The 24044-nt window shown below is 40.3% G+C and overlaps 1 protein-coding gene across 1 annotated transcript; it reads left to right on the forward strand.

The window, feature by feature from the left end:
* Positions 1 to 1298: 1298 nt before the first annotated feature.
* On the forward strand, positions 1299 to 23309 carry slc6a5 (solute carrier family 6 member 5). The gene is made up of 16 exons (XM_085160917.1): positions 1299 to 1449; positions 2438 to 2911; positions 4653 to 4803; positions 5277 to 5408; positions 5586 to 5759; positions 7152 to 7302; positions 8187 to 8319; positions 9259 to 9393; positions 9497 to 9600; positions 10478 to 10602; positions 10736 to 10848; positions 14130 to 14261; positions 14538 to 14637; positions 16499 to 16599; positions 17587 to 17754; positions 18917 to 23309. The coding sequence occupies exons 1-16, from the start codon at positions 1447 to 1449 to the stop codon at positions 19070 to 19072; spliced, it is 2352 nt and encodes a 783-aa protein (XP_085017043.1). The 5' UTR covers positions 1299 to 1446; the 3' UTR covers positions 19073 to 23309.
* The last annotated feature ends 735 nt before the right edge of the window (positions 23310 to 24044 follow it).

Consider the following 24044-nt stretch of genomic DNA (forward strand, 5'->3'; position numbering starts at 1 on the left):
ATAGCAAGTTAGTTTAAAACATAAATTATTATTTTTGTTTATTTATTTTATTGTTTTTAGAGGCTCTTTGAGATTTATATCGCATGTTAGTGAACGCTACCTGGTTAAACAACGTACTTGACTGGCAGCGACGCACTAATTATTTTTCCGTTCACTGGGATTGACCTGACTTGACTTCACTCTTGTGAGCAAACTTATGTCCACGTTGCCGGAAAGGGTCAAGAGGAGCCAGTTTGGCTTGTTTCCGACACAGTTTACCACCCGTCCCGTGGCCTTTGTTTTCATTTAAGCTCATAATTAACGCTCCATTCTTAAATCATCAGTTCACCAGTGGGGTTTTAGTTTTGGGGTAAAACGCAACTCACGGGACACGTGTACAGCGAGATTCGGAGAATACGCAATGCAGTGTTTTAGACTGTACAGTATGCCCCCCTCCGCCTCTTTGGGGTGTCACTGCTTCCAGTGCAGGCTCCAGTGGTTGGCTCCGGCTCCCCTTAAAACACGTGACTTTAACTTAAAAAAAAAAAACCAACCCAGAGATCTTCTTGCGTAAGACTTTAACAAATGAGTAGCTTTGTCAAGACCTCGCCCACTTTTTTTTTTCTGTATTTGATCAGTTTCCTATTGGTGACGCACGAAGGAACGTATAGAGCCCAGAGCTTTGTGCGTAAAACCCGCCAAGTGGAAAAACTATTTATAGTTCAGGCCATTTTTAGCACATGGTGTATTCCACCCATACAACTTCTGAAAACTGAAAATGTGTGTGTGTGTAATTGTAATTGTAATTGCTGAATGTGAATTTATGAGAATAACTATAAAGAACTCCCTCATCTTTGATTGTCAGCTTAAGGCACAGTCTTAGTTTCTTTTCTGTAAAATAAAGTATTTGATGTTGCTACGCTAATTGGAACTACTGGCCTATCCTGGCTCAGCACAATGCAAACATTACTTAGGCCTCAGTGCACTCCAGTCTATTCAAATTTCCCCCAATAATTACCCAAACCTGGAAATCTTTATCCAGACAAGCCACGTGAGATCAAGTGGGACGCTCCCCTGCATGCGTGTAAACATCCCACACTTCCTTAGAGACAAGTGTATTAATCAGGTTTTGGAAGGCTCTGTCCGGCGCTCACGCATTCAACGTGCGTAACCAGACAATTCACGCACGCACACACGCGCGCCCCCGTCGTCTTGTTCTCCTGTTGTCCCTTTAAAAATCCGAATCCAAGGCCAATGATTTATCAAACTCCTATTATCAAGAAAATGTCACAGGAAGGGCACCTTGCTCTGCACTGACGCAAACCCCACTCTTTCCCACGGAGCTATAGAAAAGCTTTGCAGTTGGTACTTTGCGGAGCTACAACCAGTCCGCTTCCAGTCGTCTCCTCGTCGGGTTTTTTTTTTCTTTACAGCTGTTTCCAGCCTGCTGGCAGAGCTCTGCAAAAAATGGTAAGTGTTCCAAACTAATTCGTGTAACTATTCTCCTGCAGTTTCTATCTATCCTCTGTCCTCTGAGTGTATTCTCTTCTGTTTTTATGCTAATCTGGCACTTTTCTTGCAGGGGGGCACTGTTTAACGCTTTCAGGCGCTCGAGCTGTCCGTGGTGCTGAAATGCAGCTGTGGTTTCACACTGAAAAACTTTAACCGCCTTTTCTCTTCTGTGTCACCTAACCTTTTTATTTCTTTATTTCCGTTTTTAGAGAAAGATTTAAATGGGAAAGTTAACATTTGGTTGATCATGTCTTTTTTTAGTAATCTTTTTTTTTCTCAATTTACTCGCTCTCTACCGACTTAAACGGAAGCCAGGTAGTTAGTCCCCCGCTAAAAACACAACTAAGAAAACAACAAACTGGTCAGTAATTTTTATTTTTTTAAGGATTTATTCCTGTTGCCCCCCCCCCCCCCCCCCCCAGTTACATTTCAGGGGAGTCATTTGTAATTCCGCGCCCGTGGTCTGCTCACCGCTGGTAACGCCGGCGATCTTGCATGCCTGCGGGGAGAGCGAAGCCACCGAGAGACCCGCAGCAGCTTGTCTATTGCCCATAAAAATCAGTGGATGTGTGTGGCTGAATGACATGAGGGGGGAAATGGGGCGTAAAATTAAAGAATCTTGCAGAAAGCGAGAACCGGAGAAGCAAAAGCAACCCCCTCCCTCCAACAAGCACAAGCACTTTCTCCACACACACACACACACACACACACACACACACACACACACACACACACCCGGCAGACATTGAGCTGAAACTATGGAGCGACCAGAGCCACAGCATACAGCAGAAAAGGGAAAGAGCGTAATTTTTATTATGATTTTTTGTTTGTTTGTTTGTTTGTTTTTAGTCCCAGAGCAGCGATGGCCTGCAAACGCCTGCTAGTTTCATGGTTTCTGCCCTGCTGTTTCCTTTTATCTCGCTGATCTGTCGCTCCCATATTCCAGGATCTGTCTGACCACAGAGACATGGCCAAACAACCGGCCAGCGCTCCCACCGGCTACATCCCTGCGCAGCAGTCCGACGGAGCCGCGGGACTTACAGGAAACAAACCGGACAACACGGCAGCGTGCCCGCCGTCCACCCCTCGCCATCACCCGGCGCCTCAGCCGCCGCCTCCTTGTAACGAGCGCAACACTTTTTGTCCCGCGGAAAATAAACCGGGGGAACCGGACAGCAATAAAGAATACGGGACGTTTAAAAACACCCCGCCGGCCGTCCCCGGATCCGTTGCCGTTAATTCGGCCTTGAGGAAGGATTCCGTCGGTTCGGCCCGCGGGGGGTCCGCCCAGTACGGCGACCCGCTCCGGGCCACCGCTGAGCAGAACAACACCGCAGGCAACTGGACGTCTATGAGCCAGACCACCATCATACTGGGAACAGATGGGAACACGTCTGTTCAGCCTGGAACCGTGGCGGGGGTAAGTCAGCTAAATGAACCGTTACCTTAACGGAGGGTGGCCGCTGTGGAGGCAGGTGCGGTGTGGATGTGTTTCCGCTCGTGGCTGATCGGAGAGCTGACTGGATTAACCTGCTGCCTCCAAACAGGGGGACAGTGCCACGCAGACCTTTAGTAATATCTCTGCTGTGAATAACAATCTGTGGAACTCTTAAAAAAATGTGGTAGCTACCCCAGGCATTGATTTGTGACAGACGTGTTAAGCTGTTCATTTGTAGCCCCAGAACTTCTGAGCTGAATCAGAGGATTCTTTAAAAGTGGATCTTAAGAGGGAGCCGTCATTGTGAGGACAGACCGTGGGTTCGTTGTCGGGATGCTTAAACAGTATTGTCTGATACATAGTTCGTGGTCTTTATTTAGTTATTTTTCTTTCATGCACCGGTTCGGGAAAGCCTGTATAGGGAGTGAGAGTGGATCATTCAGCGTATGCAAAGATTGTAAGCGCGCGGAACGCCCACAGGTGTAACAGACTATGGTGAACCTCTTCGCAGTGATACCGGGTTGAATCACGCATGTGTTATAATTTGGGTGGACCCTGAGCTATTTGCTGTCCTTGCTTTGCGCAGCGTCTGTTCTGATGCTCTGCAGCAGTCTGCGGTGTCTGATCAAAACTTTAAAAACCGCTTATGTCAGCTAAACATGAGAAAAACAAAGCGCACACACTGGACTGTTTTATTTATTCATGATTAGATCCCTCTTTTAGACATAAACCTATGGCTATTTCCAGTGTTTTTATTTTTCTTATTATTTTAGTTACAATTCTAAACTTGATTTGTGCTTGGTGGAGATAACATGGTTAATGAAAAGAAGAGAACTGAATCATACTCTCGCGGTATTCTCGGTGTTCCCTGCCCACACTTGGTATGGCCCAAAAGCCCAGGTGTTATCCGGCTGATAGACAGCGCTGTATTACAGGAGACTGCGGATTGTTTCCAATCCCCAGGAGGGCATCCCCCACCACCCCTACCATTTCACACGCTCACACTTACAGAAGCAGACACACAGACACATTCCCATGCAGCGCAATGTTTGTGAATCGGAATCTATATGAATTTCAACACAGTCTATTTCCTGAATCTGATAAATGAGGTTCTGCTGTGTAGTAGTAAAAAAAAAAAAAAAAAAAAAAGTTCCCCTGAATTTTCCTGAATCGATCTTCAGGAAATGTTTTTAATCTCCGCATGAAATTCCACGAAGATTTCCAGCGGTTTGGTGGAGGTAATGGCCCTTAAGCGTAGCAGAGGATGAGACGAGTTACGTGTGTAAGCTTTGAGAGCCGCTATGGAATTCTGATTGTCGTGTGTAAAACGGAACAAAATTAAAATATAACGAACACAGTGAACAAAATGTAGATGGCTCAAAAAACGTGTTTCGGATCAGATTCGTCAACATTTTGTAAATAAAAATGTTCCAGATTTTCAGTCAGCATGATGAATGTGGAAAAAACGCGCTTTGATCAGTGAGCATGTAATATCATTGTCTGTAAAGGACAATTCCTCCCAGAATGATGAGTTACTCTTTTTAATTATGTATTTATAATTTGTTTTTAAACTAGAGAATGCTTTTTGTTGATGGGAGATGAGTTAGCCTGAGTGCTTCTTCTTGTAGTTACACTTTTAGCTTTTCTTTTTTTTTTTTTTTTAAAGATTATTATTACTTTTTAAAACCATTTTAGAGACTCAGTCAGTGTTTTCCCCCCTCAGGTTAACGAAGATGATGACGAAGGGGGAGATGAGAATAAGGCCAGAGGAAACTGGTCTAATAAACTGGATTTTATTCTGTCCATGGTTGGCTATGCAGTGGGACTGGGAAACGTGTGGAGGTTTCCTTATCTTGCCTTCCAAAACGGGGGAGGTAAGACTTTATGTGTGTGTGTTTTAAATAATAAAATAAAATAAAATTTCAGTCAGGGCCGGAATTAGCCCCATTCATTCCTTTATCCTGTTAGGCCTGTAAGCATGCGAATGCTAAGAGAGCTATGTTAAAAATGAATAAAAAAAATAGGTTATAGTGTTGGGATTTCCTCTGGTGGTGCGCAGATATAATGTGCTTACATCGCCAAGCAAAATCGACTCTCATTATTTTAACTGGCATTCTTGTCCTTGTTATAACTGCTTTATATAGGAGTTATTATCAAATAATATCCTTAAATGTTGCAGAAGTCATTAAAAGCTGCCGTATGTTTTTCCCCATATGCCGAATGTTTTTTTTAGAAGCAGCCAAGTACACACTTCACGTTTGATGATTTTCACTTTATTCCATAGTTAGGTTCAGACTTTGGTGCTTCTGAAACTCCGCTCTGTAGCCTGGTCTTTAATTCCCCGCAGGAGCTTTTTTGATCCCCTACCTGACCATGCTGGGCATCGCTGGGATCCCAATCTTTTTGTTGGAGGTTTCCCTCGGCCAGTTTGCAAGCCAAGGGCCAGTGTCAGTGTGGAAATGCATCCCCGCTCTGCAAGGTAAACTGGCCCATCTCCTCATCTTTAAGAAATATAATCATATATATAATAAAACAAAGAAATAAAAAAGAAATAAATATATTAAACCCAAATAAAAAATAAATACATTATATAATCACGAGTTCTCCACTTTCCTTAAGAGTAATTTATCTATTTCGTCTCATTTATTTATTTTAGGTTGCGGGATTGCCATGTTGATAATATCTGTCTTGATAGCCATATACTATAATATTATAATGTGCTGGACACTGTACTACCTGTTCGCTTCGTTGAAGGGCTCACTGCCATGGGCTAACTGTAGGAATGAGTGGAACACGGTGGAATGTAAGGACAAAGACATGCTGCTGTTAGGTAAGACACACACCTTCACACACACATACACACACACACACTAGAAAAGCACCCCACTCTCCACAATACGCAATGCGTCATGCCTCCCTCAGCTAAGGTGTCCTGCAGTATAATGAATACTGACCTGTGATCTCTGCGGTGTTTCACTATGAAAAATACTTAAACTTAAGAGCACCCAGTTTGTTTTCTATATGATCCAGTTGGATTGTTAGAGGCCAGTAAAGTAGGGGATGAGGGCCCCAGGGAGATAAAATCCCACCCGAAACACGCTATATTTATATCTTCGATTATTCTTTTGTGTGATTCTGTCAGATTAAAGCATTGCTTCATGTTTTAAAGCTGCAGCATGGAGCAGAAGCAGCCTGTTAGTGGTCTGACTCTGAATTAAACTGTGGATAAAATTATGTTTTAGCAAAGAAAACATAAAAGCGGAGAATCGAAGGCGTCTTGGCGTCGATTTGCATCGAATAAAAGTCGAAAAAGGCTTCACTTTGTGTAATATTTGCCTTTAGCGATTCTGTGAATTCAGCACAAAAACTGCTTGCTTGACAAATTTACTGTACAGGCTGAGCTGCTGCAGTGCTGCAGTGAGCCCGAGACTGACCCCTGCTGGATGAAACGCGAAGGCCTATTCGGGTCTGCATGTCTGCGTCTTTTGAATGATGAAGCAGACAAGAGGGAGCAAAAACGTGAACTATGTAGCCTGACGGATGTTAATGTGTTTACATATATGATTTTATTGTGTGGGTGAGCGAGGTCTGAACAGGTTTGCAATGCAATGCACAAGCTCTGCAAGAATAATCTGTTATATGCATACTTTAATGTTTCCCTTTTATGCCAAAGAGATGTGGATATATTAAAATATGTATATGCAGTAATATTACACTACAATGTAATTTTTAAAGCTATATTCGTGGCCTAGGGTCATAAAGGATTCATGTCATGTCATCGCATGTTGTCCACTGAGTGTATTCACACCCCCCCCCCCCTCTAAAAAACAGTTGCACAAGTACACAATTAAAAAAAACGTCCTGAATCTTTAATATAAGCTTGAAATGACTGAAAATAGAGTCATATAAAAAGCTTAAACCTACGTCTGTCTACCTTGTTTGCATAAAAAAAATTGTAAATAGTAAGAACAGGGCTCAGAAACATTTATTTAATCATATCCAGCAATGTAGGATTTTAACAAATACAAGTGGAAGAAGTTTCCAGTGAGGCTACACTACACTGTACACTGTATCCATCTGGCCTTTTCCTCCCACTTCTTACTCACATCCATCTCTTCACCCCAATTCAGAGTGTGTACCTGAGCGGGCAGTAAGTTGTGTCCCACAGCAGCTCTCTGCCCGCCTCTCCAAGCTGACGTGTATTGATTTCTGATTGAAACAGACTCATGCATCCTGCGGGACAGAAACATCACGTCCATCAAGAACTCCACTTTCTGTACGTTGGCAAACACAGCGGGAAACCTGACAAAGCTGCTAAACATGAGTATGGACGGAAACAAGACATATGTCAGCCCCAGTGAGGAATACTTCAAGTGAGTGAATCCTCTGGCCAAAATAAAATGTTGTTTTCAATTCCTGAAAAAAAGATCTATACATTTTTAGCCAGATTTAAAAAAAAAAATTATGACTGGATGAAAGACAGAATCTGATATTTTTTTAAAACTATTCTCTGCAGTTCTCAAGCCATCAGAAAAAGTGATCATTTTGCTTCAGTAAAACGTTTATGGACGCTTAGATAAGGTTTATTCCTAATAATTCTAGTTTTATGTCTTCTTGTTTTATATTTTGCATTTCTTTTTAATGTGACAACACACAAGTACATGTCCAGATAGTTGCCCGAAGCCACAAATTAATCTTTTAATTTCATACCCCACAAAATCACCCACATAGGAGATATTCACGTAAAACAATGTAATAATAATCTCAAAAATGTACAAAAAAGTACAGCACAATAATAATAATAAAAAGTCCTGCAGCATTTTATGAAAGCATGTTTATGCACACTTTAACAATATAACAATATAAAGACAGAAAAAGCAGAAGGAAAGAAATCAAGTCCGGAGTGGGGTAATCGTACTGTTTTCTATATACAAGGGAAAAAAAACCTGTACAGAGACTTTGTAGTTCTCCACCTCTTATTGCACTCATTCAGCTTAATATCTTTAAACACAACGAGGCTATCCTCGCAATATATAATTAATGATGATTTATGGAGATTTGTGTCAAAAGTTGGGCAAAAAAAATCTTACATAAATCTTACATCTCTGGCGGACCCTCTGACATGTTTGGGACTCTGTAATGTAGATAAATGACTCGGCAAAATGAAAAAAAACAAAAACAGTGTCAGCATGAACATTTGATTTGCATTGTTTTTTGTTTTTTAGACTTAACCTTTCTGTTTGAATAACACCTGCAGGTACAATGTGCTGCACATTTCCAAAGGGATTGAATATCCAGGAGACATCCGCTGGCCTCTGGCCGGCTGTCTCTTCTTGGCCTGGCTCATTGTCTACGCCTCTTTAGCCAAAGGAATCAAGTCATCGGGAAAGGTAACAAACTAAAAACAAAATTAAAACCTGCCTTCCGATTTCTGCTTGAAGTTTGAAGCTCAGAAGACATGCTATTAGTTTTCCTTTGATTGCGTTCCCTTTAATGATAATATCGCCACCTAGTGATGAAGTATGTGACACACAACCTTTCATGAGGAAAAACTGTCATTTCCAAAAATGTAAAAATAACGCAGATCTGAGTTTATTTCCAAGAAAATATTTCATATGCAAATACCTAGAGTCTAGATAAACGCAAAACAAGTGCATTATATTGTGTTTAATAAATTATCTACTTCACAACAATTCTTTTAAACTCCGTGTTTGAGTTTTTTTTTCTCGTAAGAAATACTTAAATGTTACCTAAAATAACTGAAAGCTATTTTCTTAGTTTAAAGAAAGCAAAAGAAGGAAAAAATAAATACATAAATATATAATTTATAAATATATAAAATGCTGTTCAAGCCCAGGTGAATGTTAGAGCTGCTTTAAAAAGACAGTCTTATGGTCTCAGACCAAAACAACACCCAGAAACTGAATAAAATTGCGATTGTTGTATTGTGGTGCCCTCTGGTGGACATAGAGATGAGCTGCAGCACACATAAGCCTGTCACTGTGGAGTGGAGCTTCAGGCCTGTGTCAGAGGTTTTTCTGTAATAATTGTAAACTTGGGATTTTTTTAGTGTACAAATTCCCGTTTGCACCACAATCTGGATCAAAAGTGATCCTAATATAATCCTAATATATATGTTAATGTAGTGTTTTTGTGACGAGAAACAGCTAACTCTTGAAAAACTAAATGTTTAAAAGTCCACACACAAAGAGAGGGATATAAATGATCTTTCAAAGTTTACTGACTTTGATCGTTGTATGAAAAAAACTGTTTTATCTTTGCATGTGTGTGTGTGCTGATGTTGCTCATTTCTTTTCTTTTCTCATTAGGTGGTGTATTTCACCGCCACGTTCCCTTACGTGGTGCTCGTCATCCTCCTGATCAGAGGAGTGACCCTCCCCGGTGCGGGTGACGGCATCCTCTACTTTATCACACCAAAATGGGAGAAACTAAATGATGCAAAGGTAACCAGCATTTCCTCACTGAATTCTACAAACACTAAAGTACAGACAGAAAAGAGGCCTTCCAGTTCTTGCCCTTCTCCTGCAGCTGCTCCTCTCTCCCTAGGTGTGGAAAGACGCTGCCACTCAGATCTTCTTCTCCCTGTCGGCTGCTTGGGGCGGCCTCATCACGCTGTCTTCTTACAATAAGTTCCACAATAACTGCTACAGGTAAACACACAAAAGGTAAACTATGCTTCTGGCAGACAAATTCCACCTGTCACCACAGATGCATGACGCTATGTCTGAATGTGTCTGAATGTCTGGTAGGATGAAATGTCAGTAATAAATGTGACTTTTTGCAGCAAGCTGTTTCTTTCATTTTCTCTCAATTTGTTCTTCCTGTGCTTTGTTTTATCTCTAAAGTAATCCACAGCATTTGAAGCCAAAAAATGCAAAAGCCTAAATGTGTGAAACTTTTTTGATTCACAAGAAATATATATATATATATATTTTTACTCCATGCAGTCACAATACCTGCACATTAACTGAATATACACATGGTTCATTACTATAAATGAAAGCTTAGTAGTATTATCCACTATTATATATTTGCCAATTGTGTTTTTTAAATGTTGTACACAAGACATGGCTCTAAGTTTGAGAGCATCAGAGACGTTAACAGAGGGATGTGACACTCAAATCGATGAAATGTTTGAGAATTCAGTTGCAGTAAAGATGGTGATAGAAGTTTGACTTCTTATTAAAAGCTTTTCAAATCATTACTCTGTGGCAAAGTTGGCAAACATTAATAAACAAAAAATCCGATTTGACTCGATGGTAATGAGATTTTTATGTTCCAGTGATCATTTTAATTCAAATGAATTTAGGCAATGCTTCAGAATAACTGCCCAAATAAGTGCCAAGAGACGTTGCAAGATGGCTTCCTCATCCCGACACCTGGTTCTAGAAGGACTTTGGCACCACTGGACAGTTTTCATATTCATATTTCTATGTTTTAAATACTTAAAAACTCTTGAAGTCACAACAAATATATTTGCTCACTTCACGTTTCTCCTTTCTCTTCTTGTTTTCCTTTTCATTGCAGGGACACTATCATAGTGACATGCACAAACAGCGCCACCAGTATATTTGCTGGGTTTGTCATCTTCTCTGTCATTGGTTTTATGGCACATGAGTTAAAGGTGCCAATAGAGAAGGTGGCTGATGAAGGTAAGCTCCCAAACTGGCCGGCAGTAGCATGAGGTCAGCACCGCTTTTATCTGCACTTGAGACAGTGTCTATGTATTTCTATTGAAATACTATACATGTACTATATATGTTTGTCTGTGTGTGTGTGTGTTAGGTCCAGGTATAGCTTTCGTGGTGTATCCAGAGGCTCTGACCAGACTTCCCCTGTCTCCTTTCTGGGCAATCATCTTTTTCCTTATGCTCCTGACCCTTGGCCTGGATACTATGGTAACCTTTACATCCTCTTAATACTAATGAAAAAAAAATCAAGTTCCAATTCTAAATATGAGCTATGGCATTTGGAAGTTATAGCTGGAAACAGGCAAACAATTTGCCCATAAAATGACTTTTAAGTAACTCTATTTGAACTTACATGTTAAAGAACATGAAACAGCACTTTTAGTCTTTGCTGGAGTAAAATCCTGCACCAGCTTTCCATCTGCTAAAGATGATGTCAGTCTTCTTACCCGAATCTGAGCAAGACATGTAAACAAGAAAAGGGTTTCCTTTTTTTTTTTTAGCCAGTTGGTGGCAGAAGAACTCCACACTACCTATGAAACCAATCATCACCCTCTTGTTCACCACAGTGTTTGCGTAGTGGATGAGATGATCTTGTTCTTGTGCTTGAGAGAAACATCTCCTCTCACCTCATCTCTCAGTGTGTTCGTCTTTGATTGTCTTCCTCGCCCTGTTTCCTCACATCTTAGTGCTTCCCAACTGAGATGGAGGCAAGAAGGAGAAATGAGGAGAAAAGGCTCGAGGTCAACACGTATTTAAGAAAAAGTGACACTCTCACTTCTGAGCAAGATTACAAGAATGTTAAAATATTAGTTTTTTTTAAAATTACAAGCACAAACAAGGAGCACAAAGTTTGATTTTCTTTATTAACGAATATAACTTATAAATACAAAAGGAATATTTAGTAGTCTCTTCCTGCCAAAGCTTGTATAGTCCAGTTGTGTGTCACTTAAAACATAAAACGAAAAAATGAGCTGATAATGGCTAAAAAGCTCTGTGAAGTGCAGAGTTGGGGATAACTGTAAAGATTTTCAAGCAATAATTAATATAAAAATATTAATAAAAAAGCGCAGTGAGGGGACGTTGTTTTGTTCAAGGGTCAAGATTAGGGAAACCAATCTCGACCTTGATGCCAGTGTTCATTTTTAATGTGTAATGTGTTTGTAAACGAGGTGTCGTGAGACGTTGGTCTGTCAGGTAAATGATCTGTTTCTGCTGTGGCAGGTATTCAGGCCCACTTTGTTTTAATTTTGCTGAAGATCTCAAAGTTTGTGACAGTCAGAAACACGAGTCTCTTGACTTTTGTTTGCTCCGAGGTTAACACGTGGGTTTGGTAGCTGATGTATAAACACTGCACACTGCACACATTGACCCAATTAACACAATTACAAATGCACAGCACCCGCTGTGACTGATTTCACCTGAAGTGCCTGAGCTCTCCAGGTACTTGGGCAGAGGGGAGTCTGTGTGATTGGAGTGAGTGAAACTAGGTTGACCTTAAAGTCTTGAAGCAACATCAGGAAGTAAATACAACAATCAAATGTGATATGTGAACACAGCGCTTTACACTGTGGGTGATAAGAATTCATTTTGTTAACCATTCCATCACAGAAAGGATGGAAAGATCAATCATAATATTAATTAAACCACTCCAGCTGCAGTTTGAGCATATAGAGTGTGGAGAATGCCAACAATAACTGCACAGATGTGTAATTTAAGATATAATTCATTTTCAGGAAACTATTCTACACTAAAAACGTTTATGTCCAAAATTCTCAGTGGAATTTTGTTCTATAATTATAATGTAAAACATTACATTTAATGAAAGCTGGCCAAATAATACTGAATTGATTAGTATACCTTCAGTTCATACCAAGCTTATTTTCCTTAATGATTAATTAAGCGTGTAAATAAACCATTGTTTTTATATTTTTCATTTGCATTTTACTCAAAATGAGTCATCAGTTTTGGGCCCCTTTTCCCTTCAGGACTGCTTTGATTTTTCATGAATTCAACAAAACGCTGGAAACATTTCTCAGAGATTTTAACATGACAGCTTCATTCAGCGTCAGCATCACTAGGTTTGAACTACTGCAGGTTGTTTTGAACAGTTGTTGCCACATGATTGGATGGTTAGATTTTTGTGTCAAAAAGCAATAGCTTACGAAGTGGCCTGTGCCTTTACATTTTAAAAAGGAATTACAGTAAACAAAAAACCTATAAGGTTTTCATTTTAAACTATATATCTGTCTATGATATTGATCTATTGTCACATTTACTTACTTTAGAAATCATTTACAATTTGTATTTGGAAATTGTTTTAATTCTTCTAATGTCAAAACAATAATTCCACTAGCAGAGCCATAAATGTAAAAGTGAAAGACGAGTATACTGAAAAACTTCAAACTGACTATATTATTGCGCCATGTCAGCACTATGTTTTCCTAAAATAACCCAAAACGGTTTCATTTGGACCCACTAGCCATGATATCGGTTACTGCGCTGAGTTATTCCTCACGCAGCTTCAGCGAACAAACACTTTTCGTCTTCGGGATGTTTTTAAAGTCCAGAGCACCTCCCGCCATGATCCTGGGTAAACAGTTCCTGATAAAACACAAACTCCTTCAAGTGCATTGTGATGCTCCTGAGCTGAGCAGAGGAGCAGAGGGCACAGTGGTGCATTAAGACACAAGTAAACAGTAACAGTAAATGATGATGTTACTTTGCCTTGGCAGCAGCAGCACAGAGGAGAGGGCTTGTGGTTTTGTCGTGGAACGCAGCTCAGCAGTAATAGGCTTGGGATGTTGACGGGAAATTAGTTTTGGGAGCTCAGGAGGAAAAGGAAGAAGTGGGGAAGTGACAGATAGCTTGATGGCAGCGCCATTTCTACAATAAACTTATGCATACGCACACACTATACAACCCTCGCTCAATTTTCATGTTTATGTATTCATCCGCGGCTGTCCTCTGGGTTCCGAGTCCCTTTTACCATCATGTTACATTTGCAATTCTCTAGACAGGCTCATCCTATCAAAGTCTATCCATTGTAAACTAAATCCTTCATACTTATTTGTTTTCAGAGGTTCTTCTGCTCAGGGTTAGAATAATGTTCTTTATTTGTTTGCGAAATAAATGAAATTATGTGTTTATTGGATGAACCGAAGACAAATGCTGGATGCTAAAGTTATGACAGCAGCGGCCGCTTGGATTCAGATGAGGTAAACTTGCTGACTTGAGGCTTTTTATTTAGTGGAATTGCTGCTACGCCCTGGCCTGGGTGGACAATTGTTAGTGATTCTGCAGTGGAGCCAAGCAGGATTACTGTAAGCTGTTGCCAAAAGTATTAATATTAAATAGGAATTATAAAGAGTTGGCGATTATTTTCAGCAAATGCAATGTTTGAACAACGTGTTTATTAAACATCTGCCATGGTTAAACATATTTCCTCCCTAGTTCTCTTTAATATTTCCCCCTTCTCATCTCCATCCCAGTTTGCCACCATCGAGACCATAGTCACCTCCGTGTCAGATGAGTACCCCAAATACCTGAGGAAACACAAGCCGATCTTCACCCTGGTCTGCTGCGTCTCTTTCTTCATCCTGGGATTTCCCATGATCACAGAGGTATGTGCTCTGCTGCACTCTGGGTTCACAGTGGATACTTGAGCATTCTCCTTGCACCCTCTGACTCTGTCTTTGAATACAATCTTTCTGCATGTCAAGCAAAGTTCTGGCCTTCAGATGTCAGGCGCAATGATTGGAACAGGAGGCTGAGTCTTATTAAAAGGAAGTTGTGACCGTGGACAAATCCAAGTGTCGGGTGACAGGAGGGATGACATTGCAGGATGAAGGCTGAATAGATTTTGTAATATTTTCTGTGTGTGTGTGTGTTTGTTACAGAGTGGGATGTACATGCTCCAGTTGGTGGACACGTTTGCGGCCTCCTATTCTTTGGTCATCATTGCTATCTTTGAGCTGGTGGGGATTTCGTACCTCTATGGTAAGTACACGAGGAAAAGCTCACTCTAAGGCCACTCTAGGTTCAGCATGTGAAGTCGCAGCTGTGATTTTTTCTTTCCACAGACAGTACCTTTAATCTGCATTCTCTTTAATGGCCAGTAGGGGGCGACTGCTCTGGTTGCAAATGTAGACAGATAAGATCATAAGGACAGATTACATTTGATCTAGTGAATACTTCTCTGATGATTTCATGGCCTTTTGAGCAAACTTACGGTTGCCAAGTTGTTATTTTATAAGTCTGTTGGTTTTTCAGTCAAACCAATAGGTGACATACCTATACCCACTTTTTTTTCATCTGTAGTTCTTACATAAAAAGCCAGTGCCAGCTTGATTGTGTGTTCAGAGAGGCATATGTATATATATATAATAGAATAATAAATGCAAGAATACCTTTCTCTTCTGAAAATCTAGATATCTCATATTGTGTGTGTAATTTCTTTGCGTTGACTTTGCTTCTGTGACACATTTCCACAGACAGCAGGGCCGAACTGTATAATCAGCTGAGAGACCCTAAAATATTACTGTCAGTGCAGGGTGCAGCAGAGAATGTTGGTGGTTTTTGAGGCATTTCTATTCCTGAACTTAAAATCCTTTGTGATAGTAAAACAGATAAAATCAAAATATCTTAAGATAAGATAAGATAACTCTTGTTATTGTCATTGCACAGTCATACATTGTACAGTAGTACAATGAAATTGGAAAACTGTCCTACGTCGGCACTACATATAACACAACACGACACGATATGACACATCACAACGCAACACAAACAACACAACACAGTATAATAACTAATAAAAAAGAAGAATAAGTGTATTTGTCTTGCACACTGTTATTATTGCACATTAATTATTGTTGCACCTTGTTATAAATATAAATATTATTATTGTTATTGTTTTAAACATTGTTACCTCCCCCCTAAAAAAGTCCAGGGAGGTAGCCAATCAGGTCAGCTATTTGCATTGATCAGGGCTATTGCCCTGTTGTAAAAGCTGTCCTTGAGTCTATTTGTTCGGGACCTCAGCAGCCTGAACCTCCTGCCGGACGGCAGCAGCTTAAACACCCGGTGTCCTGGGTGTGTACAGTCCCGTAGGATGCTGCGTGCCCTCTTGAGACAGCGAGTGCTGTACAGGTCCTTCAGGGAGGGAAGAGGATGTCCAATGATTTTTTTGGGCCATATTGATGACCCTCTGGAGTGCCTTTCTGTGTTGTGGTGCAGCTGGAGAACCACACACCGATGCAATATGTCAGCACACTTTCAATGGAGCAGCGGTATCTTCAGGCTGTAGCAGTTTTAACAAGAAAAACAAATCAAACTGAAAAGAACAGCGTAGTTAAAATAACGTGTTTCTGCATCTCAATTATGCGTATCTGCATAAGGGGACAATCGTCCAAAGCTCGTTCATGCTGGAAACAAATTCTCACTTGTTAATCCTGCGGTGACCACTAGGAGTCTCTGTTGTAATGCACAAGTCTCTCTCACACACACAGGCAGAGAGCTCAGGTGTGTATCAGAAGGCTGTTACCAAGAAGCAAAGCTCGCCTCCAGTTTGTCAGAGCATCAGTGCAGGTGACATATTGAAATGATTGTGTGACTCTGCCACTTCATGTCACTCACAGTTATCCGTCAATAAAGGCAGAGGAATGAAGCCATCTGCTCGCTCACTTTTTCCAGGGACCACAGAAACGCATTCACATACGCTCATAAGGACAGATTGAATTTACCGATCCTTTTTTTTTAAAGGGACGTTATTAAACCCAGGTCACACTCCATGCCTTCTCTCTGGAAACCTCCCATTTCTCTTCTTTTATTTCTTCTCTTTTTTCTTCTTCCTTTGCAGGCCTACAGAGGTTTTGTGAGGACATTGAAATGATGATTGGTTTCCAGCCAAACCGATTCTGGAGACTGTGCTGGGCCTTTGTGACTCCAACCATTCTGACGGTATGTTTGTTTTTGCTCATCTCATTCTCTGGCATGCGCATACACGCACACTCACTCACACACACCCGCTCTCACTCACACGCACACAGACACTCGTACACATGGGCACATATGAACATGTGCAGCCCAAAATGCCTCTATTTTCACTGTCTTCTTTCAAGTTCATTGATTTGCAATCATAGAGGAACAGAGGAGAAATTGCTCCTGTACTCGGAAATCGAAAAATTATTTCCTCCTTCACGTTCCCGTCATGTCACCGGTTCTCACGTTGATTGTCATTTCAAAACTGAAGCTGCCAAATTCCAAATGTGTCAACGTTTGATCTGCACTGAACATGTACATGATCAGTAGAGAGTATACACATATCTCCAAAGAAACCTGTCCCTGTAAAGCTGAGAGTCTTTAAGTAGAATGCTGTGTAGTCGTAGTTCACTACAAAGGCACGTAAGAGCTGGACACTGGCCAGCATTAATGTTAGTAGTCGTAATGGGAACTACTGTACCTCCAAAGCAGAGGTGACGATGACAAATGGAGCAGCAGTCGAGGCGGCTGGCCATCTTGCTGCTCTCTCTCTCTCTCTCGAGATCATATTTCCTCCGGGAGCTCATTGATGCACAGCCTCCGGCTAACCTAGTTCTGTCTGACATCTTTTCTCTGTTTGTATTCCTTTTGGTCTTATTCTAATCCTTCCAAACCAAATTCACTTTTTTATACTTTTTCCACCCCCCCGACCCACCCCTGCCTTTCCTGTTTTTGTACTCTCTGCATATAATAAAACTAAAGATCTAATTTTCTCATTGATATAGAACAGCAGACAAAGTTTTAGCCTTGGACCCTGAGGTCAGTGCAGTTAAGCTACTACACATTCCGTACCAGTCAGTGCTGACAATCACTGCACAGTTGAGCAGCATCAGGTAACAGCAGTTGAAATACTGTGCGGTGACATTTCACCTAACAAATGTTTCTCGGATTTCCGGGCGTGTGCAGGGCATCCTGGGGCTGAGTCTCTACCAGTGGAAGGTGATGACATATGAGGACTACACCTACCCCACCTGGTCCATGGTTATGGGCTGGCTCATGGTCATCTGCTCTGTAATCTGGATCCCCATCATGTTCGTCATTAAGATGCACCTGGCCCCCGGCACCATCATCGAGGTAACAATTGTGATAAAACTGTCACGTAATGTTTTGGGTTTGTCTGCTATGCACACACTGTCCCACATGCATCTTTGTCTCTTTCTCTCTCACGCCCACACACACACACACACACGTGCACTGTTGAGGAAATCAATAGTCTCATCCTTCGCTCATTAGCAGAGAGAGGAAGGCTGCAGGCTGAGTATTAATTTGAACATTTTTTCTGGGAGTCTTGTGGGTCTCTTTAAAATGCTTTGATTAATGGATGATGATGACGACGAACGGGCCTTTCTGGTCTAACATCTTTGTGCGCTCTGTATCTCTGACAGGAGCCTCTATCACACACCTCTAACGCTACATTTGATTTGCTTTGCTTTGCTTGATCATAATTAACGCGTAATCATCACAGTGTCAAATTCTTTTTCACCTCGAAATTCTGCACACAATGCCCCATAGTGACAAAGTCAAAAAGTTTGCTTGAAATTTTTGCAAATTTATTAAAAATCAAACAAAATGAAGCACATACACACATATACACAGCCTTTGCCATGACACTCAAAATTGAGCTCGGGTCCATCCTGTTTCCACCGCTGATCTTTCAGATGTTTCTACAACTTAACTGAAGTCCAGCTGTGGTGATTCAGTTGATTGGACATGATTTGGAAAGGTACACACCTGTCCACATGTAGTTCTTGGTCCCATCCCATTAACTGAGACGAAGGCTCATTTTCCAAAATAATAGTGAACCCCAGCACGCAGCCAAGATAACAAAAGAGTGGCTTCAGGACCACTCTATGAATGTCTTTGAATGAACACCTCTTGAGAGATCAGAAAATGGCTGTGCACCGATGCTCCCCCATCCAACCAGGTTCTGCAAAGAAGAAGAAGAACAAAAAATATGTGTGCAAAGCTTTTAGAATCATACTCAGAAAAATTTGAGGCTGTAATTCCTACCAAAGGTGCATCAACAAAGTATTGAGTATTGAGCTCAAGTATTGAGCAAAGGCTGTGAATATTTATGGACATGTTAAATGTGCAAGAAGTAGCTTTATCAATGTGTTAAAAGTCAGGGCAAAAGCCAAAACAAATGTAATTTAACAAGAGGCCAGCATTTGTTAAAGAGGGCAGTTCATGTGTTATCGCTACCTGTAAGTGCTCTGTGTTTCCTCTTGTCATGCAGCGCCTGAAGTTGGTCTGCTCCCCTCAGCCTGACTGGGGTCCTTTCCTGATGAAGCACCGTGGAGAACGCTACCAGAACATGATCGACCCACTGGGAACCAGCTCCCTGGGCCTCAAGCTGCCCCCCAAGGACTTCCAGCTTGGTTCTTACCAGTAGCAGCCATCCTGACAGCACCACATCCACCACTTCCAAGCCCTGTAGGAGGCACTGGTGGGTGGTGGGAATCGTCTCAATCCCCACGTCTTCTCCCTTCTCTCTCTCTCCTGCTCTGTACTTAAGCCTTCTTTGCTTCTTGTCTTCTTTGCTTTATCGTGGATGTGGAAACAAGCTCCTTCTCTTCTTCCTTTATGTCTGCATCATGTCCTTTCTTCTCTCAGGGAGGAGTAGCTGCCCAAGTGGAGTCTACTCTTCCACTGCTGCTTTGTACACTCTTAATGGGCTACCATTGCCTCCCACACATGACCGCTGATTACTCCAGAACCCTTCCCAGGGATCTTTATTCCAAGAGAAAAATTGTGTCATAAAATGACACAGCTCAGACTGCACTTGCAATATTAGACTCACCCTAGTTGCTCCCTATGGAGTTGTGTGTATTTCTCTGTGTGTGTGCGCGTGAGTTTAAGTGTATGTGCGTGCCATCAAATTCGTGTGTACAGATAATGAATCATCTTGGTGCAAGCAGACGCAGGAAAACAAAAAGAAAATTGAGCGACAGAGAAAAAACCCCCCCAAAAACAAAAAAACGGCACAACGAGCTCAGTGGGGATCTTTGTTTGGTTCCATCTGTGTACAAAATTCCATTGGCAATACAAATAATATCAACTGTCTGGAAAGAAAAAAAAAAACACAATATGCTCTGTTATCATATTTTGTTCCTATCCAGCAGTATATATGTATATTCATATGAGCTTCCACTCAGTCGCTATTGCTCTGTCAAAAATAGATTATAAGATCTGCAATTTGTGCCTCCTACATCCTGGTAGAGTAGCGAATGCATCCTGATTACCACTTTCTGTAGATACACTTTGACCTCGGATGACTCTGCAGTATGGTACAAACTTGGGTTTATTTTTCTTTCTGAACCCGAGGGATCATTTGTGATACCCTCTCTCTTTGTCTATTTATTAAGTTGTATTCCTGCTGTATTGTCCTAGAATTTAAAGTAGCACATTCCTAACGTAGGAGTAGTCTAGCCTTCTTCTAGAAGGTAATAACGTGGCCATTTAACCTTCTTAGGTCTGAAAACCTAGTAGTCGCTATTTGTGCATATATTTTAGACGTGTATTTGTGAAAATGCCAAGCCATCTGACGAAACCTTCTTTCCAATATACATCGCATCAGTAGAGTAACAGTGTAAAATATATATATATATATATATATATATATACACACACACACATATATATATATAGCAGTGATAGAGGTAGCAAGACAGGGACTCGCATTTGTGTGTGTGCGTGTGTGTGGGAGCGGCAATAATGCCTCTCTGAACCCTAGTTGTGGAATATTTTGTACAAAAAAAAAGACTTTCTTCAAGTAGTAAGCGTGTGTTGTTGTCCTGTCCTCAAAAAATTAGGAACTGCTGCTATATGTGAGCAGATGAAGATTAGAAAATGGCCTCCTTCTATCCTGGAAGTGTACTTTGTCTCTTGTTGTTTGTGGTAGAGCTCTTGAGACCTCTTTGTCATTTCAGACGTATGCCTCGCTTCTACGTGTGTCCTCATGAAAACAGGGTCTCAGGTATACTCGATCCCTTCAGACTACTCTGGTAGCTGTGGGAACAGTAGCAGCCAGTGCACAGAAAACAGCAGAGCCACCCCAGTGCTTAATTATAATGGGAACGGTGTGGAAGTGTGTTGCAAAAGGTCAGATAATCTCAATGCAGCACTGCTTTGGTTTTGCTTGCTGTTGCTTCAGTGCAATGAATATAAAAGATACACAAGTGATTTAGCCTGTTTTGACCAACCCTGTGCACTGCTAAAGGAGGGTCATTATGAGTAAAATTAATTAAAAAGAAAGTCACATTTCAAAACTGGAACTTTAATTGATCATCAATGCACTGATTAGTTTCATTCTAAAATGCAGAAAATTCTGAGCTCTCACCAACTTCTACTCACACTGTGATCCTGTAGAATTAGCCATAATGCTGTAATTTAGCACATATTTCCCTTTAACTCATCCTGTTAAGATATCCTCAGCACAAATGAGCCACTGTTTCTGGGGGCGTAAAAGTCATCTCCTTATGTAACGCCACAGCAACTTGAAGAACAGTTCAATAAAGCTCAGCAGGTGGACAGACAAGCTTTGCACCCTCTTGAAATGTGACATGACAGGCAGCCAACTTTTACTTTGTGGGCTGCCAACCATTTACCTTCAAAGTAACACCATGTATCCACTCGGAAGCAATTAGTACTTTCCACAATTTGACCAGTTGGATATGCATTTTCATGCTGTCAAAATTCCTAATTGGCTTTACTATGCTTTTAACACTGCAGGTGATGAATTGTGGAGTGGCGTAAGCGTTCTAAATGGAGGCTGCAGGTATAGATTCTATAACAGTAGACAAGAGTTTAAAGGTCTCCTTAACTATTTCTCTAAGCCATGTATTTTCAAGAACTTGACATGTAAATAGCACAGATTCTGATCAAAGAGGTTTTATGGTTTGAAAACAAAACACGATCAATCGATGAGCACAAATACCCTGATGTTAAATAGTGTGCTTGCTAGGCAGTGTTGCTTTGGGTAATATGTAGTGCATTTAGCTCTATTTGTTCCAATGTGATAATAATGTATGTCTGTGTATGCTTGTATGTGTGTGTTTGTCTATATATTAGTTCAAATGAACTTCCACTTACCTGTCAATCAGATGTTTGCATGGTCAGTCTTAAAGTAGATTGCTGAAAGAGGCAGAGGAGATTTACAGGATGTTTGATGCACCAAGTTCTCATTTCTGATGATGTGGGGATCTTGGAGAACAAATTATTAACTCGAGCTGGGTAAAGCAGACTATGAACACTAATCTGCTCCAAAAAAACATTGAACTCTATGGCTTTCATGCAAATTAGAGCAGGGCTGGCCAAATGAGCAGGTTGGCATTTTAAATCATGTTGGATGTAGTAGACCGTTTGTGTATTGCTATAAGACTTGAATGATTAAAGCCTTTTTTGCCCTGAGAGAGATTTTAATGCTTTCACTCGGGGCCTTGTTCTGTGCCCTGTTATGTTCAATTTCTATAGAGATTCTCTGCCTTTATTTTTCAGAAAAAAATAAAAAAATAAATTAGGGTTTAGTTGAAACCACATGGAGCCATAAAATGTAATGAAGAGCTTGCATGTGCAGTTTGTGTTGCTGTAACTTGATGTCCATGTATAATAATCTTTGTCCTTTTCCTCCCGATAGTATAATACAGTGCATGTTTACTTTAGGTAACTTTATGTTCTACATAAAGAAACAGAAGGTTGCTGTTGTCCTTTTACATAGGTGAAAGAATCAAAACAACAACAACAGCAACCAAAAAGAACTGCTAATTTGCTTAGCCTGCAAGTCAACTTTGGGCAGTATAAGTAACCAAAGAAAGAGCAATTTATATAAGGGTTGTAGTGAAAACAGAAAGCAATCTTTAAAAGAAAAAAGGAATGTGTCATCTGCGTATAGGAGGTCGAGATACTGCCATTCATATAACATGTAGTGTTCTTTGATGTTTGCCAATATGTTACAAAACATCTTCAGGTAACCATTGGCCTTATAGATGTCCTCTTATGGTAGAATATTATATGTATTTCAGAAATAACATCACACAATAGCTGTCTGTCTCATATGGTACCAGTATTCCTATTGTTACGTCTGTTGTGTCTTTTTGGCACTTTATTGTGTGACCTATGAATGCATAGGTTAAATTTCTAATTACTTGAGTAATGTCATATATTTCTGTGTGTTCTATGTGAGGTACTGCTGCCTATGGATATAGATATGTGCCTCCAAAAGCCCATGACATCAATTTAATTTTAAAATTAAGAGTAGATATACACTATAACAATTATGTTTTAAAATGTGTGTGATGTGTGTAAACCCCCAAAACAAAACAAAACAAAACAAAAAAAACAAGAAAGAATATATATATAATATATGTGAAATGCATTTATTTATTTTCAACTTCATCAATCTTTGAGGCTCTACCTCAGATTTTGTATTTATGTATAGAAATGCTATTGGATTATAGTATCTTTGCCAATTATAATATATCGCTATTATATCATGAAATATATACCCTATGAATCAATAAATAAATGTTATTGTTTTCCTTGTTGTCACTGGCTTCTTTTCACATCACACATGCTGAACTTGCAGAGCTATGAACAATAACAAAACGGAAATTTGAAAGACAATAAATCCCCTCTGCAAATCAGTCTGTCAGTCTGCTCTTACATTGAGCCGCTAAAGTACTGAAGGCATCATGGCCATATGAAAATATATCATACTGTTTGCTGTCGACTGAGAAATCACAATCAAATAAGTGGAAAGTATAATGATAATAATTTAAAATCTCCTGCAAGCATGTCACTCGTTGACCTATATTGAATACCCTCAACTGACTGAATGGCCATTCAGTGATTCTTGAGATAAGGGACAAAACATGTCCGGCAGATAAAACCCAATTTTGTGGTTAGAAATATGCATACAAGTGTTAACCCAACTGCCTAAAAGACAAACCAAGGCAATGTTTATACAACAAAAGTATGATTTTGCATTTTTTATAAATATATATTTATTTTAAATGGTACAATACATTACCAGTACCTTAAAAATCCATTGTCCAGAAGCCGGTGTGATAATATTAAAATACAGAAAAAAAATTAAAAGTAATGTAAAATTAAACATCATGGCTCTCGTCACTAACTATTTAAGTCAATACCTTATATAATATCAAAATATGCAATTGAAAATTTACTTTTACATATTTGGTAAGTGATTAAAATCGTGTCCAGAGTTTCTGTGAACACCATTAGATTTTTTTAAAAGTACAAAAAAATCAGGAATTATTGTGGGTAGCTTACAGCTGAGGACCCCTTTACCACTTCCTGTTTGATACTCATGCCATGAGGTCAGTGCTGTGGTAATTTATTTGTTT

The sequence above is a fragment of the Neolamprologus multifasciatus genome, chromosome 1, assembly GCF_963576455.1.
Source record: "Neolamprologus multifasciatus chromosome 1, fNeoMul1.2, whole genome shotgun sequence".
NCBI classification, from domain to species: domain Eukaryota; kingdom Metazoa; phylum Chordata; class Actinopteri; order Cichliformes; family Cichlidae; genus Neolamprologus; species Neolamprologus multifasciatus.

What these genes read in the sequence shown, in the direction of transcription:
- slc6a5 (XM_085160917.1), top strand. An exon ending in AGAAACTAAATGATGCAAAG is followed by an intron (nt 9,394 to 9,496) that starts GTAACCAGCATT and finishes CTCTCTCCCTAG; the next exon opens with GTGTGGAAAGACGCTGCCAC. An exon ending in GATTTCCCATGATCACAGAG is followed by an intron (nt 14,262 to 14,537) that starts GTATGTGCTCTG and finishes TGTTTGTTACAG; the next exon opens with AGTGGGATGTACATGCTCCA.